Genomic DNA, 16,615 nt, shown 5'->3' with positions numbered 1-16,615 from the left:
CACACGTGTCTGCTCGGGGAGCCGGGCGTGGCCCTCGGCCCCCAGTGCAGCTGGACCCTCGCCCATGGACCCTCTGAAGGGTGGGAAGGGCGGCAGCCACGGCACGGACTCGCCTGCCAGTGTAAACCCCTGTCCCGGGAGCTGTGGGATGATGGCCTGCCGGCTGGTGGGAGGCACCGGTGCTGGGGAGGCCCGGCTGCCCCTGTCCTGTGGGCCAGGCTCGGGGATGAGGAGGCGGCCTGGCCACTCCCGCTGTGCCCACCCCTCTGGACCTGTGGCCTCCGGCTGCAGCGGCCCCCTGAGTGTCTGTCCTCAGCCTCTTCTGCGTGGGGGCAGGTCTGGGAGGGGGGCGGGAGTCAGCAGGGGGCCGTCCCCCAGGGGGTCAGGGCCTGCCTGTGCGGCAGCCGGGGCCTCAGTCCTCCCGGCTAACCCAAGAGCGCGGGCCACTTTCTGGGCCTACCTTTACCTCCCAGAGGCTTGTGTCCCCACAGGGCCGGGGCTCAGAGCGCCGGGCCTTTGGGGGTGGGTCGGGGGCTGCAACTGCCCCAAGGCCCCTTGTAGCCCCCACCTCAGGCTTCTGTGACGAGACTCCAAGCCCAACAGAAGTGCGGAGAGGCAGGTCCCAGAGGCAGGCGGCCCTAAGCCCCTGGACGTGGGCTCCAAGGACAGCCTGGAGCGTGGGGCAGGCCTCTCAGTGCCAGTGAAGCCTGGGCACAGGGACCACTGGCAGACTGCGGCGTCCCGAGTCTCCACCCAGAGCCTGGGCGCAGCAGGAGCGCCTGGGGCTGTGGGCAGCGTGGCCTGGCGGGGGCCGGGAGCAGGGCCATCGTCTTATGTCAGCCTGGACTCGGGCCCCTGTGCCCACCAGGGTGGCCTGGGCCCCCAGAGCTGAAGGGCCCCCGGGGCTGCAGCGGCAGCTGCAGCTCAGCGGGGGGCCTCTGCCCTGTCCCTCTGGAGCCTGTCCGGAACCACCGTCTGGGGCTGGATGCTAACCCTGGACAGGAAGGAAGTGGAGGCAGCGGCCCTCGGGCCGGGGGCTCGGGCCCCGCAGCTGGTTTTCTGGCCCCACAGCCTCTCTCGGGGAGACCGTAAATCAGGCAGCAAATGGCCTGCCTGCAGGAGTGGGTTAGTGGACTCCCCGCACGGTGGGTGTGCAGCCTCGAGCACACCTCCCAGAAGACGGGAGAGGCCTGGAGAGGGGTGAGGGGCAGCTGGAAGCCCACCCCTGCCTGGGGGGCCGGGGCGTGGCACCCGGCTCCAGTTGCAGGGGCATCACTGCCCAGGAGCGTGTCCCTACCGCGTCTCCCTGGCTCCCACGGCCAGCAGTGCCAAGGCCATCAGGGTGCGTCCTCCTACGAACTCCTGGCTGCCCTCCTCATCCCCAACAACCCCCTTCCTCCAGGTCATCCCACGTGGCAGCTGCCAAGGGTGTCTCTAGGCCTGAGACCTTCACCCATATGCCGTCTGGAGGTTCCCAGAAACTGGGGGTTCCTGGTGGGTGGCGCTGCCTCCTGGGCACTCAGTCCTGCCTCTGCTGGCCCGAGGCCCTGCCCCTTGGCACTCCCTGTGAGTGCCCCACCACGGCGTCCCTGGGGGTGGACACAGAGGGACTGGGGTTCACAGGCTTTGTGCTGCCTGAGCGTGTGCACTGCCTGGGGAGGTGAGGGCGGACCCCGAGCCTCAGGAAGGGGCTGGTGGGCAAGAGGCCCTGAGGCTCAGCCAGCGGAGGGGCCCAGCAGGCAGTGTGGCTGCAGTTAGTGTGGGCCTGCGGGTAACGGCTGCCCCTCCCACTGGTTTCAGACAGCCTGGCGGTGCTACGCAGCGGAGAACCCGGATTCCTCCACCTGGAAGATCTACGTCCGGAAGCCGTCCCGGAACCACGCCCTGCTGTCCCCCAGCCCCAAGCCCAAGAAGTCAGCCATGGTAACTGCCATGTTGCAATTGGGGGGAGGCCACATCACGGTCACGATTTGTCCCTGGCCCTTCAGTCCAGTGTAGCCGCGTCGGCGTGGGCACTGGCAGTGTGCACCGTGCTGGGCTCCCACCATCCAAGTGGCCCAGGTCTGGCCCCGGGACTGGCCACACCAAGGCCAGCACTGGGCAGGTCCAGAGGAAGCACCATGGGGAGAGGCCCGGCTGGATCCTGGCCTGCCCTGCTGGCAGGGTGTTCTCCACAGGGCCTGGGTGTTGGACTGTCTGTGCCGGGCAGGTGAGTGGCAGGGTGGCCATGGCTGCCTGGCTCAGAGAAGAGGGCCTTGGGGGTCTCGATATAAGGGAGCTGAGGCAGGCTCGGGCGTGAGTCCCGAGAGTGCAGGGCAACCGGCCCAGCAGCAGCCTCCCTCCGGCCCGCACCCACACCGCCCTGGAGAGACGCGGTCTCCCAGGCGCTGGCTGCCTGCGAAGCCTCTGCACCCACCGTTTCCTCTGCCAGCACTTCTCCCAGACCCCAGCGTGGCCAGCTTGCTCACTTCCTCCCAGTCACCACCTCAGAGGTGCGTCCGCTGGCCCTCAGCCTGTGCACCCTGCTGCCCCATGCTCTCAGCCCCGCTGGCCACAGCCCGCATTGTCCCCGCCCTGGGGCGTTCCTGTCTGCTTGCTGTTTCTAGTTTCTGTCCGCCTGCCCCCAAGGCTGTGAGCTCCCAGGGGACTGCTGGCAGCACCCCATGCTGCAGCACCCCCTGCCAGTGTGCGAGAGTCCCGGAGCCCGGCCCTGGCAGGTGCCCCGAGGGTGTTGCCACCGGTGGTCGGGGGTCAGCAGAGGGCCCCGGCAGGGGACGCCCAGGACCTGACCACTTCCTCTCATCTGGTTTTCTAGGTAAAGAAGAAAAAGTTCAAGCTGGACAAGGACAATGGTGTGAGCCCAGGCGAGAAGGCGCTGGTGGTCCCCCACATCACCTGCGAGCCCGTGTTGGAGGACCGCAGGCCCGAACCCATCTCGGTAGACGGCTACGACAGCGCTGGTGAGGAGCCCCCGCTCGCGGTGGGGGGTGCAGGCCCTCCCTCAGCTCTGAGCAGGGCTGCTGGGGCCTGGGGGGTCGGGGCAGCCTCACGCCCCCGGCCAGTCGCTCTCGTCCTGGGGACAGCTGGCACTGCCACGCCTGCTCCGTCAGAGCGGGCCCGTCGCTCGTGGAAGTCCTGCCCTGTTCTGCCCTGGGCTCTGGGTTTCTGGGAGCCAGGCCCTGCCTCGGCTGTGCTATATGCCTGGCACCCAGGCCTGGCAGAGAGGAGGGGCCAATGGTTCACGTGGACCCTTGTCCCGGGGGAGTGGGGCTGAGGGTCCTAAGCCAGCCTGTGTGCGCCCGCGGCTGGCCCCTGCTCAGCTCTGCGCCTCTGCTCTCTGTCTCCTCCGTGTCCGCCTCTCCCCTCTTCCCGGGACCCCCAGGGTTCCGGCCGGCACCTGGATGTGCCAGTGTGTCAGGGGCTGAGGGTGGTGCCACTGTCTCAAGCATGGCCAAGGGGGCTGAGCCCATGTGGTGCTGGTGGGTGCCTGGCGCCCCATCTGCCAGGTTTGTGGATGGCTAACCCGTGACGCGTCCTCTGTGTCTAGGCACAGCCTGTGGAGGGCGGGGGGTGCTCTGGGAGGAGCCACGGCCCCTCGGCGCTCCTGAGGCTGTCTGTGGGCTTCCTCTTTGGGAAGCTGGGCGTGCAAGACCCAGCCTGGGTGCCTGGGGTCTCCTCACATACCGTCGGGCCCCTGGGACGCGCCACCCGCCTGCCCACTGCCGTGGGCACAAAGGACGATTGTGCCCACCATCCGGATCTGGGGCAGGACCATTGTTGCCTTGCAGATGGGGGCTTTCTGCGAATGCTAATGCTCAGGTCGGCACAGGGCGGAGCCACGCTCGCTGTTGGCTGAACAGGGAGCCCCCGAAACGCGGCATCCATTCAGCCCATGCGGCGTTGTGGAGTCCTCCGTGCTGCCTGCGGAATGTTAATGAGGGGCCAGGGCCGGGAGTCAGGCGCTTTCTGTGGAATGGCCTCGCATGGAGGGCTTTCTCCTTCCCTGCCAAGGAGATAAGTCTGCCCAGCCCAGACCCGCCGGATTTCTAGAGCCTGAGCTGTTGGCCGGGCCCCAGGGACGCAGAATGCCCCTGCCCGAGGGATCCCTGACGCACCCTCCTGGCGGCTCTGGGGAGCCCTGGGGTGGGAGCAGGGGTGTGCCTCCAGGGTAGACGCTATCACAGGGACAGGCCCACAGCCCCACTCCCAATACTGGGCACCACCCGCTAGGCTGCACCCCACTTCCACACTGGACCCTGACTTGAACCTCTCTGCTCCACACGCAGCGCCTGCCAGCAGCACGCACCCCCAGCCCTGCCCACGGCGCCAGCCCGCCCAGGGTGTTACCTGCCTGCCGCGCTGCCCACAGAGCGTCCCCTCGCATGCCTCTCCCCGCCGCAGGCAGGGCTCTCTATCTCCGGCTGGCGGCTGCTCGGGCTCCTGTCCTGTGGCTCTGGGACCCTGGGCCCTAGGCACGGCTGCCCTGTCGAATCTGCTCTAATCCCCGGGTGGTGGCCCCATCTGCAGGGCCAAGGAAGGGCCTGGCAAGCAGCAGGACTGTCTTGGACAGAGGTGTTCAGGGGCTGGCTGCTCCTCTCCACGGCGACCTGGGCGCGGCTTTTCCCATGGCTTCCCCGCCTCCTTGCTGCGGGCTCCCCACGTGCGGGGGCTCTTCCCATCTGTGACCTTGGCCAGGCTGGTGGCCCTGGGCCTGAGTCGTGACCGGAGCCCGCAGGTGCTGGGCGGGCCAGATGGCAGAAGGCCTTGGAGCAGGAGCGGCCACAGTCAGCCCTGTGCCCTGCGGGATTTCCTGGGGTGGCACCCGTGGTCAGGACCCATGGGCAGGACTTGGGGGCAGGTCAGCTGGGAGCTTGCAGTGTCATGGTGGGGGGACGGGGAGAGGAGGCAGAAACCAGCTGGAGGGGGGACCTGCAGCCTCGGGGGTTCCCCGGGTATCGGCGGAGCTGGGGGCAGCGTGAAGTCTCTGGGTGAACAGAGCTATGTGCTCCCAGCACAAGGGCTTCAGACAGGGTTTCAGAGAATGAAGGGCGGGGGCCCACGTGCCCGCTCTGCGGAAGGGCCGCAGTGACGCGCAGAGGCCTTGCCTGCTCCAGGGGTTTCGGCTTCCACTCACGCCGTCTCCCCACTGCTGAGGCCAGCCTCTTGCCTCCCCAGGCGTGGAGGCCATGTGAGCCCCGCCCGGAGCTGACCAGGGCCTGGCCGCCTGCCTCCTGTGCCTCCGCCTCCCTGAGCAGTGAGCGGCGGGCTGGACGGGTTCTCACGCCAGCACCTCCTGCTTTGTGGCCGGCTGCGCCATGTTTGCAGTTTGACTTTGTAGACCGTCCTCGGCAGTAGCGGCTCTTTGTTGACAGTGGAGGCTCGTATTTGCTGACAGATTGGCCAGTTGTCTCTGTCTGAGTTGGAGTTTAATTTCCTTCTTCCTGAAGCCGGTGCTGTCTTCCGGGACCGTCTGTCGACGGCCTACTCGGTTTCTGCTTGTCTGAGATTTCTGTATTTCACTTTTGCTCTTGAACCATGGTCCAGCTTGCTAGAACCATACAGGTTGAGATCTGTATTTTCTTTAATTAAAAAAAATTTTTTTAATTGAAACACAGTTGATGTACAATGTACCAGGCATACAACAAGATGAGTCAGTTATACATGTATATAGATTCTCTGTCATATTCTTCTCCACTGTAGGGTATTAGAGATCTGCATTTTCTCTGCACAGGCTGGAAGCCCGCCGCCAGCTCCCAGCTGGTGTGCCCTCTTGAGCTGGCCATCTTCTGTAGGCGACCCATCCTCTCTTCTGATGACCTTGAACCCCTTCTCCTTGACTTTGGTGTTCTGTAGTTTCATGATGAGGTGCTGTGACCCCTGACTCTGAGGGTTTGCGTCTTTCATCGAGGGGAAGATTGGCCCTGCCGGGTCACAGGCTGCCGCCTGCCCTGACTGGCCTGGTCTCTCCTGGAAGCGTCTGCTCGACCCTCCCGGGCAGCACTCCTCGCCGTCTCTGCTGCCGCCTGTCTCTATGCCCTCAGGGACTGCTGTCTGGTCTCCCAGCCCCTCACCCGTGTCTCAGTTTCCACCTGTTCTTTCTCTCCCGTGTGTCCTCGCGTGAGGGTCTCATCCGCTTGGTCTTAGCATCCTGTATCTTCCTCGTGTGTGACGTCACTGCTTTGAGCCCCTTAAATGTGCTGATCCAACCCTATCCGTCCTGGAACACCATCAGCTGCACTCATGGAAGAGTCCGATTCTGTTTGCAGTGGCTTCTCTGATGCTCGGCTCCTCATGAGGCTGTGGGCGGAGGTGGCGACTGTGGACGTTTTGTATTGGTGGGTTCCTCTGGACTCTGGTTAAGGGGACACTGGTCTAGAGGGGTGATGCAGTGAACCACAGCAGGACCTGCGTGCGGCTGGTGTATAGGTGTGGGGCTTCCCAGACAACCTGTGTCATGGGCCCTGTAAGAGCAAGTGTGAGTGCGCGCACCACTTTCATTCTAGGAAGACAGCCGCAGCAGACGGCTGTTCTCCCCGCCGCTGGCCAGTGCGAGCGTTTGCCCGGGCTTTGTGGTGCTCTGTCCGTGTCCGCCCTTGGCTCTTGGTTCCGCTTTTCCATGTGGAGCCGCAGCTGCCAGTTCCTGCCTCGTGTGGTTTCAGGTGCTGCCTCTTCCCTCCGGGGGGCCGCACGGTCCTCACTGTGGCTGCTCAGGTGGACAGCCCAGGCAGCCTGTGGGTCAGAGCCTGCTTGCCCTCTCCACTGGGAGGACACGTCCCTGGAGCCAGGTGAGCTCCGTGGTGCCCACAGGAAGTTGCTCTGCTCCAGAACTTGCAGAGAGATGCTGTCACTCCTCTTGCCAGAAACGGAAGTCCTCCCCTTGGTGACGGATAGACCTGCTCCTGATAAGAGAGGTGGGGCGTCCCTGTTGGCGGAGGCTGGGAGGGGATGCTCCAGGTTGGGATGATCCTGTGGATCCCTTGAATTCTACTTTTAACACAGACTTAGAGACCCACGCCTCAAATACCGAGTCACAGTGCTATGGGCAGGCCAGGGGTGTGTGTTGGTAATAAGCCCCCGGTTACCCTGGAGCTGGTGGCCTGGGAACCAGCACGGCTGTGAGAACAAGGCGCTGCTTCTACAGCACCTGGCCCGCGTGCCGCCTTGGTCTCACCTGGGTCTAAGCTGCCGTGTTCAGGACTGAATGGGCTCCTGGTGCCCTCCTGGTGCCCACCTGCCTGGCCTGGTCTGAGGGTGTGGTGTTCCCCTGGCTCCAGTCAACACACTTCACTCACGCAGCCCCAGGATCACGGGGAAGTGGTCCCACGAGGTCTTGCAGGCCGGGGCCTGTGACTCCTCCAGTAAGAGTGAGAGTTCTGGATGGGCGTGTGACCCCTCCGGAGGCATGGGGGTTCCGGATGGGCCCGTGACTCCTCCGGAGGCTTGGGGGTTCCGGATGGGCCCGTGACTCCTCCGGAGGCATGGGGGTTCCGGATGGGCCCGTGACTCCTCCGGAGGCATGGGGGTTCCGGATGGGCCCGTGACTCCTCCGGAGGCATGGGGGTTCCGGATGGGCCCGTGACTCCTCCGGAGGCATGGGGGTTCCGGATGGGCCCGTGACCCCTCCAGTAGGTGTGGGGGTTCCAGATGGGCCCTGCGGGCATGTCCTCATCTCCTGGGCCAGAGCCTTCTCGTTGGCCCTCTTCCGAGCTACTCACCCCTGGTCCCTCCTCTCGGCCCCAGGGCTTCACCAAGATGACTACTGGTTCATACAATCGTAATGTATCTAAATATGACTTCAAGTCCAGTGGCCAAAAGGGAGAAAATGGTGAATGGCATATAGGAGGTGGAAGAAGCAAATCCAGGAGTGGACCTGGAGGTGTTAACCCAGCTGCCTCAGAAGCTGGCGGAACAGGAGGGTAAATGCATGAGCGCTCAGTCATGCCCAGCCCTTTGAGGCCCCGTGGACCGTGGCCCGCCAGACTCCTCTGTCCATGGGATTTTTCAGGCAAGAATGCTGGAGCGGGTTGCCATTTCCTCACTGAGGGGATCTTCCCGACCCAGGGATTGAACCCATGCTTCCTGCGCCTCCCGCATTGCAGGAGGATTCTTTACCTGCTGAGCCATTGGGTGCAGCCCAGGACAATCCTTTCAACCAAGATGACCCAGGGAACGCTGGCAGAACACTCCTTCTAGCAGGAGCACAGCACGCGGCGTTTCCGAGGGGACACAGAGCAGCCACCGAGAGAGAACCGGGTTCCGAACCACAGAACATGTCCCAGTCCGTTGTAAATGATCCAAGTGATATTCACAGTATGTCCTCTGGCCACAGTAGAGTTCAACTGAAAACCAATAAGAAGAAGAGCTCTGGAAAACCCGCACATATTTGGAACCTAAGTAACATGCTTCAAATAGCACAGGGCCAGAGAAGAAATCCAAACGAAAAACTAGAAAATATTTTCAACTTGATGAAAAAAAAGTACGGCGTATCAAAATATGTAGGTTCTGTTAAGGGCAGCACCAACACGTCCACTAGAGAAGAGGAGGGCCCAGCCAGCCTCAGCTTCTACCACGAGAAACCAGGAGGAGAAGATCAAACTCAACTCCAAATAAGCAGAAACCAGAAAACGATAAAGCTCAGAGCAAAAACAAACGAAATGGGACGCGCAAAGCCAAAAATGCATATATAATGAAACAAAGATATGATTTCTTAAAAAGAAGATCAATACAGTTGATAACCCTTTACCCAGAAATATCTGGAGCAAAAGAGAGAAGACACAAAGTATCAGGACTGCAAGATTCCAGATCCTACAGATATAAGAAGGATCATAAGGGACCAGGCTTTAAATTCCAACTCAGATGACATGGGAAAATGTCTTGAAAGATGTAAACTACTCAAGATACAACCCAAAGAGTTCTCTGCCTGCTGATGAAATCAAAGCTATAGTTCAAAACATCCCCCCAGACGTTCTCCAGGACCACGTGGCTTTACTGCTGAATCCTGCCAAACATTTAAGAAAAAATAAAATCAATTCTAGACAGCATTTTCTGGAAAATTAAAACCTAGGCAAGAGTTCCAAACTCACTATAAGTTTTACAGAAATTAACAAAACTGATTCTGAAACTTTTACGGAAATGCATTGCATATGACCTAGAACATAGAAACAGCTTTGAAAATGAAGAAAGCTGGGGCACACCAGCAGTGTGCCAGCATCAAGATAAGCAGACAGGCCAGCCGAGCAGCCGAGGCAGCCCGGAGAAGCCCACACATTACGGACAGCTGACTTTTGACCACGATGCAAGGGCGGTTTGGTAGAGAAAGGATAGTCATTCCAACAAACAAGGTCGGATCAGCAGGATATGCATCTCATCTCATATATAAAAACTAACTCACAGTTTGTCATAGACCTAAAGGTAAAGTCTAAAAATATAGAAGAAAACATAGGGAAAAAAGTCTTTGTGACTCTGAGTTAAAGATTTCTTAGACATGACCCCAAAAGCAAAGGCCAGGCCCTGGAACAAATGAACTGAACTTCACAAAATTACAACCTTTGCTTTGAGAGACACTGCTGAGAGAATGGAAAGAGTCACCGGAAATTGGGAGGAAGCATTTTCAAACCATACATCTATTAAAGGCCTTGCATCCAAAATACATGAGGGACACTTATGGCTGGATGCTGTGAAAGTGGAGGTCACTCACTCGTGTTGACTCTTTGTGACCCCATGGGCTATGCAGTCCATGGGACCCTCCAGGTCAGGGTACTGGAGTGGGCAGCCTTTCCCTTCTCCAGAGGATCTTCCCGACCCAGGGATCAAACCCAGGTCTCCCACATTGCAGATGGATTCTTTATCAGCTGAGCTACAAGGAAAGCTCAAGAATACTGGAGTGGGTAGCCTTTCCCTTCTCCAGGGGATCTTCCCAACCCAGGAATCAAACCAGGGTCTCCTGCATTGCAGGCGGAGTCTTTACCAGCTGAGCCTGCAGGGAAGCCCCATGACTATATAGTGACAACAAATAAAAATGGGCGAAAGCTTTGAATAGAGACTTCATCAAAGAAGGTTTGTAGGCAAGCATATAAAAAGATACTCAGCATCATTACTGTGCTCACTCGTTCAGAGGTATCTGACTCTTTGAGCCCCGACGGACCGCCCAGCTCCTCTGTCCGCGGGATTTCCCAGGCAAGAGTCCTGGCTGTTAGTCGCTCAGTCCTGTCCGACTCTGTGACCCCATGGACTGTCACCCGCCAGGCTCGTCTGTCCATGGGATTCTCCAGGCAAGAGCACTGGAGCAGGTTGCCACCCCTCCTCCGGGGGATCCTCTATCAACCCAGGGATGGAGCCCAGCTCTCCTGCGCTGCAGGAGGACCCTTTATCATCTGAACCGCCAGGGAAGGCCAAGAATGCTGGAGCAGGTTGCCACGTCCTCCTCCAGGGCATCTCCCCGACCCAGAGACCAAACCTGCATCTCTGTGTCTCCCGCATCGGCAGGCAGATTCTTTACCACTAGCGCCACCTGGGAAGCCCCCATTAAATTATTGAAAGTGAAATTGTTAGTCGCTCAGTCCTATTTGACTCTTGCAACCCTCATGGACTGTAGCCCGCCAGGCTCCTCTGTCCATGGAATTCTCCTGGCAAGAGTATTGGAGTGGGTACCCATTTCTTCCTCCAGGGGATCTTCCCGACCCAGGGATCAAACCCAGATCTCCTGCATTGCAGGCAGATTTTTTTTTTTACCATCTGAGGAACTATTAGGGAAATGCAAATTAAAACCACAGTGAGATAGTACTGCACATTACTATCTCGGCTAAATTAAGAAGACGGACCACACCAAGTGTTGGTAGGGAGGCAGAACTCTCACACTCTCCTAGCGAGACGTGAAATGGTGTAGCTGCTTTGGAAGACAGTTTGGCCATTTCCCAAAATGTGAGATGCAGGCCCGTCATGTTGTCCAGGCATTCTATTCCTAGGTATTTGTCCAGGAGAAATGTCAGCAGATATGCAAACTGGCACTTATACATTGATGTTCAGAGCTGTTGTATGAAAAATGGAAAACACCACAGAGCCCATCAACATTTGGATAATTTAAGTTATAGAATATCCATACCGTGGAATACTACTCAAAAATAAGACATAGCAGCCTAGATGAACATCAAAATAATGATGATGAGAAAAGAGCACATACTGTCTTAAATTTATGTAAAACCCTAGAAAATACAGGCAAATCTGGTGTGACAGAGAGATCCACGGTTACCCTGGGGTGGGGTGAGAGGAATGGGGACTTTGTTAGGAGGAGGAGGGTACAGGGCAGCTTCCGGAGGGTGAGTGTGTTCAACACATTGATTATTGCAGTGGTTTCATCTTACGTCAAAAGTCACTAAATTGTATGCATTAAACGTGCAGTTCGTTGTATGTCAATTACACTTAAATGAAAAAATATAGAAAATATACTTGTCTTAGCAGAAAAAATACCAAAAGTAATTTTTAAAAAAATATTTATTTGGCTCTTTCAGGCCAATAAATATTTTTCCAGTTGTATCCCATGGGCTCAGTAGTTGCAGCACGCAAGCTTAGTTGCTCCGCTGCATTGGGATCTTGGTTCCATGTTGCTGTTCAATCGCTAAATCATGTCTGACTCTTTGCAACCCTATGAACTGCAGCACACCAGGCTCCCCTGTCCTTCACTATTTCCTGGAGTTTACTCAAATTCATGTCCATTGAGTCGGCGATGCCATCCAACCATCCCGTCCTCTGCTGCCCCCTTCTTCTTTTGCCTTCAGTCTTTCCCAGCATCAGGGTCTTTTCCAATGAGTTGGCTCTTCACATCACATGGCCAAAGTATTGGATTTTCAGCTTCAGCATCAGTCCTTACAATGAGTATTCAGGGTTGATTTCCTTTAGGATGGACTGGTTTGGTCTCCTTGCAGTCCAAGAGATTCTCAAAAGTCTTTTCCAGAACCACAGTTCGAAAGCATCAATTCTTTGGTGCTCAACCTTTCTTATGGTCCAACTCTCACATCCATACATGACTCCTGGGAAAACTGTAGCTTTGACTATCCAGACCTTTGTCAGCAAAGTGATGTCTCTGCTTTTTAACTTGCTGTCTATGTTAGTCATAGCTTTCCTTCCAAGGGGCAAGTGTCTTTTTATTTCAAGGCTGCAGTCACCATCCACCATGATTCTGGAGCCCAAGAAAATAAAGTCTGTTACTGCTTCCACTTTTTCTCCTATTTGCCATGAAGTGATGGGACCAGATGCCATGATCTTTGTTTCTAGAATGGTGAGTTTTAAGCCAGTTTTTTCACATTCCTTTTTCACCCGCATCAAGAGGCTCTTTAGTTCTTCTTCGTTTTCTGCCATTAGAGTGGTATCATCTGTGTCTCTGTGGTTGTTGCTATTTCTTCCAGCAATCCTGATTTCAGCTTATGATCCAGCCAGCTCAGCATTTCACATGATGTACATTGCATATAAGTTAAATAAGCAGGGTGACAATATACAGCCTTGTCATTCTCCTTTCCCAATTCTGAATCAGTCAGTTGTTCCATGTACAGTTCTAACTGTTGCTTCTTGACCTGCATATAGGTTTCTCAAGAGACAGATAAGGTGGTCTGATAGTCTCATCGCTTTAAGAATTTTCCAGTTTGTTGTGATCCATTTTGTTAAAGGCTTTTGCATAGTCGATGAAACAGAAGTAGATGTTTTTCTGGAATTCCCTTGCTTTATCTGTGATCCAACAAATGTTGGCAATTTGATCTCTGATTCTTCTGCCCTTTCTAAACGCAGCTGGTACATCTGGAAGTTCTTGGTTCACATACTGCTGAAGCCTAGAGTATTTTGAGCATTACCTTGCTAGCATGTGAAATGAGTGCAATTGTATGGTAGTTTGAACATTCTTTGGCATTGCCCCTTTTCAGGATTGAAATGAAAACTGGCCTTTTCCAGTCCTGTGGTCACTGCTGAGTTTTCCAAATTTGCTGACATATTGAGTATAGCACTTTAACAGCATCATTTTTTAGGAATTCCATCACCCCCACTAGCTTTGTTTATAGTGATGCTTCCTAAGATCCACTTGACTTTGCACTCCAGGATGTCTGGCTCTAGGTGAGTGACCGCACCATCGTGGTTATCTGGGTTATTAAGACCTTTTTTGTACAGCTTTTCTGTGTATTCATGCCGCCTCTTCTGAATCTCTTCTGCTTCTGTTAGGTCCCGGACCAAGGATCAGGCCTGCGTCTCCTGCCCTGTGAGGCAGATTCTTAACCACTAGACCACCAGGGAAGTCCCCAAAAATAATTTTTAAAAATTACATCTTGAGGAAAGTAGTTACCACTCATATCATAAACATAGGGCTCATTTCATCAATATATGAAGAAGCTCTTATAAATCATGAAGACATAGATATAAAACCAGTTCTCAGAAAAGAAAATAGCAGTAATTCTTCATGATGAAAAGATGCTGTGAACCTCAGTTACAAGACAAGAAATGCAAATTACAGCAGCAATGGAATTTTTAGCTTCTCAGATTATTAAACATCAAAGAGTTGATAATACTTTGTGGGTGAATGTACCGGGACAGCCTCCACCTCACTGATGTTGGAAGGTTAAGTTGCTGCAACCTCTATGGAGACAAGATAATTTCAATGAAAATGAAAAACGCAAATACCCTTCAAAACCCTGACATAATTTTATTCTACACTGATATTACACATTTACAAAATGATCCATTTTCACGATACTGATTTCTGCAATTGTTAAATAGCAAAAGATAGCAAATCACAGACCTACCTGTCGGTTGAGGTCTGCTTAAAGAAAGTATCGTGTGTATGTTAAACACCCATTGAAACGGTGAAACCATATTCTCAGTCCTGACGAGAGACCTCCCTGACATCTGACCCCAGAAATAAAGGGGCTCGGGTTCAGAAGAGCAGGCAACCCGCCATCAAGTGTGTGTAAATATGATGTTTTACAAAAGGGAGCCCTGGCTACCTTTCTCTACATTCTGGAATAGTCTGAAGAACTTTGCAGTTATCTTCTCTTTAAAGGTTGAATATTGGAATTAAGCTGTGAAACTATCTGGTTGTAAAGCCATGTTTTAAAGGAGACCTTTAGTCTCCTCCTAGTCTGTTTTATGGTAATTTGTTCTAAATAAATTTACTGCATCTTTTGGGGTAATTTATTCATTGCTATTTAACTCCTCAAGGATTTATGTTGCCACTTGGTAACAACTGTTTGTCTCTCTCAGTGATTTTATGTCATCTGTATCTCTCATCTCTTTCCCCTTGCCTGAGCTTTTATAGTTTTGTCCTTTTTCCTTCATCAAATTTGTGACAGCGTCATCTATCTTGTTTATTAGACTCATTATCAGAAAGCTACCTTTTTTGCTATTTTCGTTTTCTACTTCACCAGTTTGGGCTTTTATGTCTATTAATTCCCCCTTCCTGGTTAACCTTATTAATGTTTAACTTAATTGGGAGTAACAGTATGGTTAATTAGTCTTTCTTTTAAAAAGCATTTTAAAGGTTATAAATTTTCCTCTGATTACAGCATTAGTTATGGCACATAGATCTTACTGTGAATTATGTTCCTTTTCATTGCTTTCTTGGTAGTTTTTATGTTTTGATTTTCTCTTTAATCTAGTGTTCTTTCAAGAAATGTTTTCTTAATTTTTAAGCAGTACATTTTTTATTACTGTTATTTATTTCCATTTTAACCGGGCTTACAGTGAGAGGATGTGGCCTGTGAAATCTCTACTTTTTTTCATGAAGATTTCCTTTCTGTCCAAGTACAAAAATAAAATCATTGCTTTTGTAAGTGTCCTATGGACCTAAGTTAAGAAAGTACATTTTCTATTTGTAGGACATAACTTTGTACACACAAATAAAGCGTATACAGAGATGGATAATACCGCATACATATATACATACACAGCTGCTGCTGCTGCTAAGGCGCTTCAGTCGTGTCCGGCTCTGTGCGACCCCGTAGATGGCAGCCCACCAGGCTCCTCTGTCCCTGGGATTCTCCAGGCGAGAACCCCGGAGTGGGCTGCCATTTCCTCCTCCCATGCATACACAGACACGTACATATATTCTTACTCATTGCGTCATTCAGATCTGCTCCAACCTTCCTTATTTTTATTTTTTAATCTTAACACATTTGCCAAATTCTGAAACAGTAAATCCTTCCTTCACAATCATGTTTTCAAAAGTCAAGTGGCAGACTCACGGAGTGGTTGGGAGCGCAGTCTGAGAGCCAGCCTGCCTGGGCCGAAGCCAGGCTCAGCTACTGCCATCTCTGTGTTCAGTCTCTGTGTCCATGAACTCAGGGTCCTCACAGGGCTGCCCCCAGCAGTGCTGTGACGACCGAGTGGGCAGAGACACACAGGTGCACCCCAGGGCTGGCATGGAGCCAGCAGGCTGGTGTCTCTGGCCTCTGCTCCAACCCCCTTCCCGCTTCCCTGCCTCCCACTCAGCTCCTCATGCCACGGATCCCAGGGCTGATCTTTCCCTTTTCGCTTTCTCGGTTTTATCGCTTTATAATCCACCCGTAACTCTACAGACGTGTACGGGTGTTGTTCAGTCACCAAGTCGTGTCTGACTCTTTGGGACCCCGTGGACTGCAACACACCAGGCTTCCCTGTCCGTCACGGTCTCCCAGAGTTTGCTCAAACTCATGTCCATTGAGTTGGTGATGCCAACCAATTTCATCCCCTGTTGCCCCCTTCTCCTCCTGCCCTCAATCTTTCCCAGAATCACGGTCTTTTCCATTGTGTCGACTCTTTGCATCCAGTGGCCTAAGTGTTGGAGCTTCAGCTTCAGCATCAGTCCTTCCGATGAATATTCAGGGTTGATTTCCTTTAGCAGGGACTGGCTTGGTCTCCTTAAATCTATGTCTCCTGTAGTCCTTTCTCTGTGTTTGCTTAGTTACCTCACTTCTATGACCTATGTTAACACTCTAATATTTATTCTTGTGTTTTTCCCAGTGCTCATAATATGCAATGAAGTAAATATACATGATTTAGAAAGGGTTTATCATGGATTTCCAAACACGTGGGGTTGTATCATATATGCTTTTCTGTATCTTGCCTTTCCCATTCAGTAACATGATAAGACTCCCTCCAAGGATGCTAGAACAGTTCATTCTAAAGCTTAAACCTTAGGACTTCCCTGGTGGTCCCGTGGCTAAGATTCCATGCTTCTGATGCAGGGGGACATGGATTCAATCCCTGATTGGGGAACTAAATCCCACCTGCAGCACTGCCAGAAAGTAAAAAATGAAATTTAAATCTCTCCCTTGTTCCTCTTGGTGTATACATGCCAGTGCTCCCTATTGCTGAGAATCCATTTTGCATCAGGTTTTGGCAGATTTTCTAAAAACCTCCCTTGAGCCCCACTTCCCTACATACGAGTACAGTAGCCCCCATCATCTGTGGTTTCGCTTCCCACAGTCCCAGTTACCCGTGGTCAACCATGGTCCAAAAATATTCAATGGAAATTTCCAGAAATAAACAATCCATAAGTTTTCCAGAAATAAGCAATCCATAAGGCTGTGTGCCTGTCTAAGAAGCGTGGTGAGGCCTCATCCCACCCCGCTCTGCCCCCCAGGACATGAATCGCCCCTTTGTC

General features: G+C 53.8%; 1 protein-coding gene across 1 annotated transcript in view; it reads left to right on the top strand.

The window, feature by feature from the left end:
- Nucleotides 1–16,615, top strand: part of KCNQ1 (potassium voltage-gated channel subfamily Q member 1) — a 378,447-nt gene that overhangs the window by 109,853 nt on the left and 251,979 nt on the right. The window contains exons 9-10 of the mRNA XM_018042975.1: nucleotides 1,801–1,923; nucleotides 2,816–2,960. Coding sequence (XP_017898464.1) covers nucleotides 1,801–1,923; nucleotides 2,816–2,960 — 268 coding nt within the window. The remainder of the gene's footprint in view (nucleotides 1–1,800; nucleotides 1,924–2,815; nucleotides 2,961–16,615) is intronic.

The sequence above is a fragment of the Capra hircus genome, chromosome 29, assembly GCF_001704415.2.
Source record: "Capra hircus breed San Clemente chromosome 29, ASM170441v1, whole genome shotgun sequence".
Lineage (NCBI taxonomy): Eukaryota > Metazoa > Chordata > Mammalia > Artiodactyla > Bovidae > Capra > Capra hircus.
The sequence above is the reverse complement of the archived record's forward strand: the minus strand, read 5'-3'. Positions and strand labels throughout refer to the sequence as shown.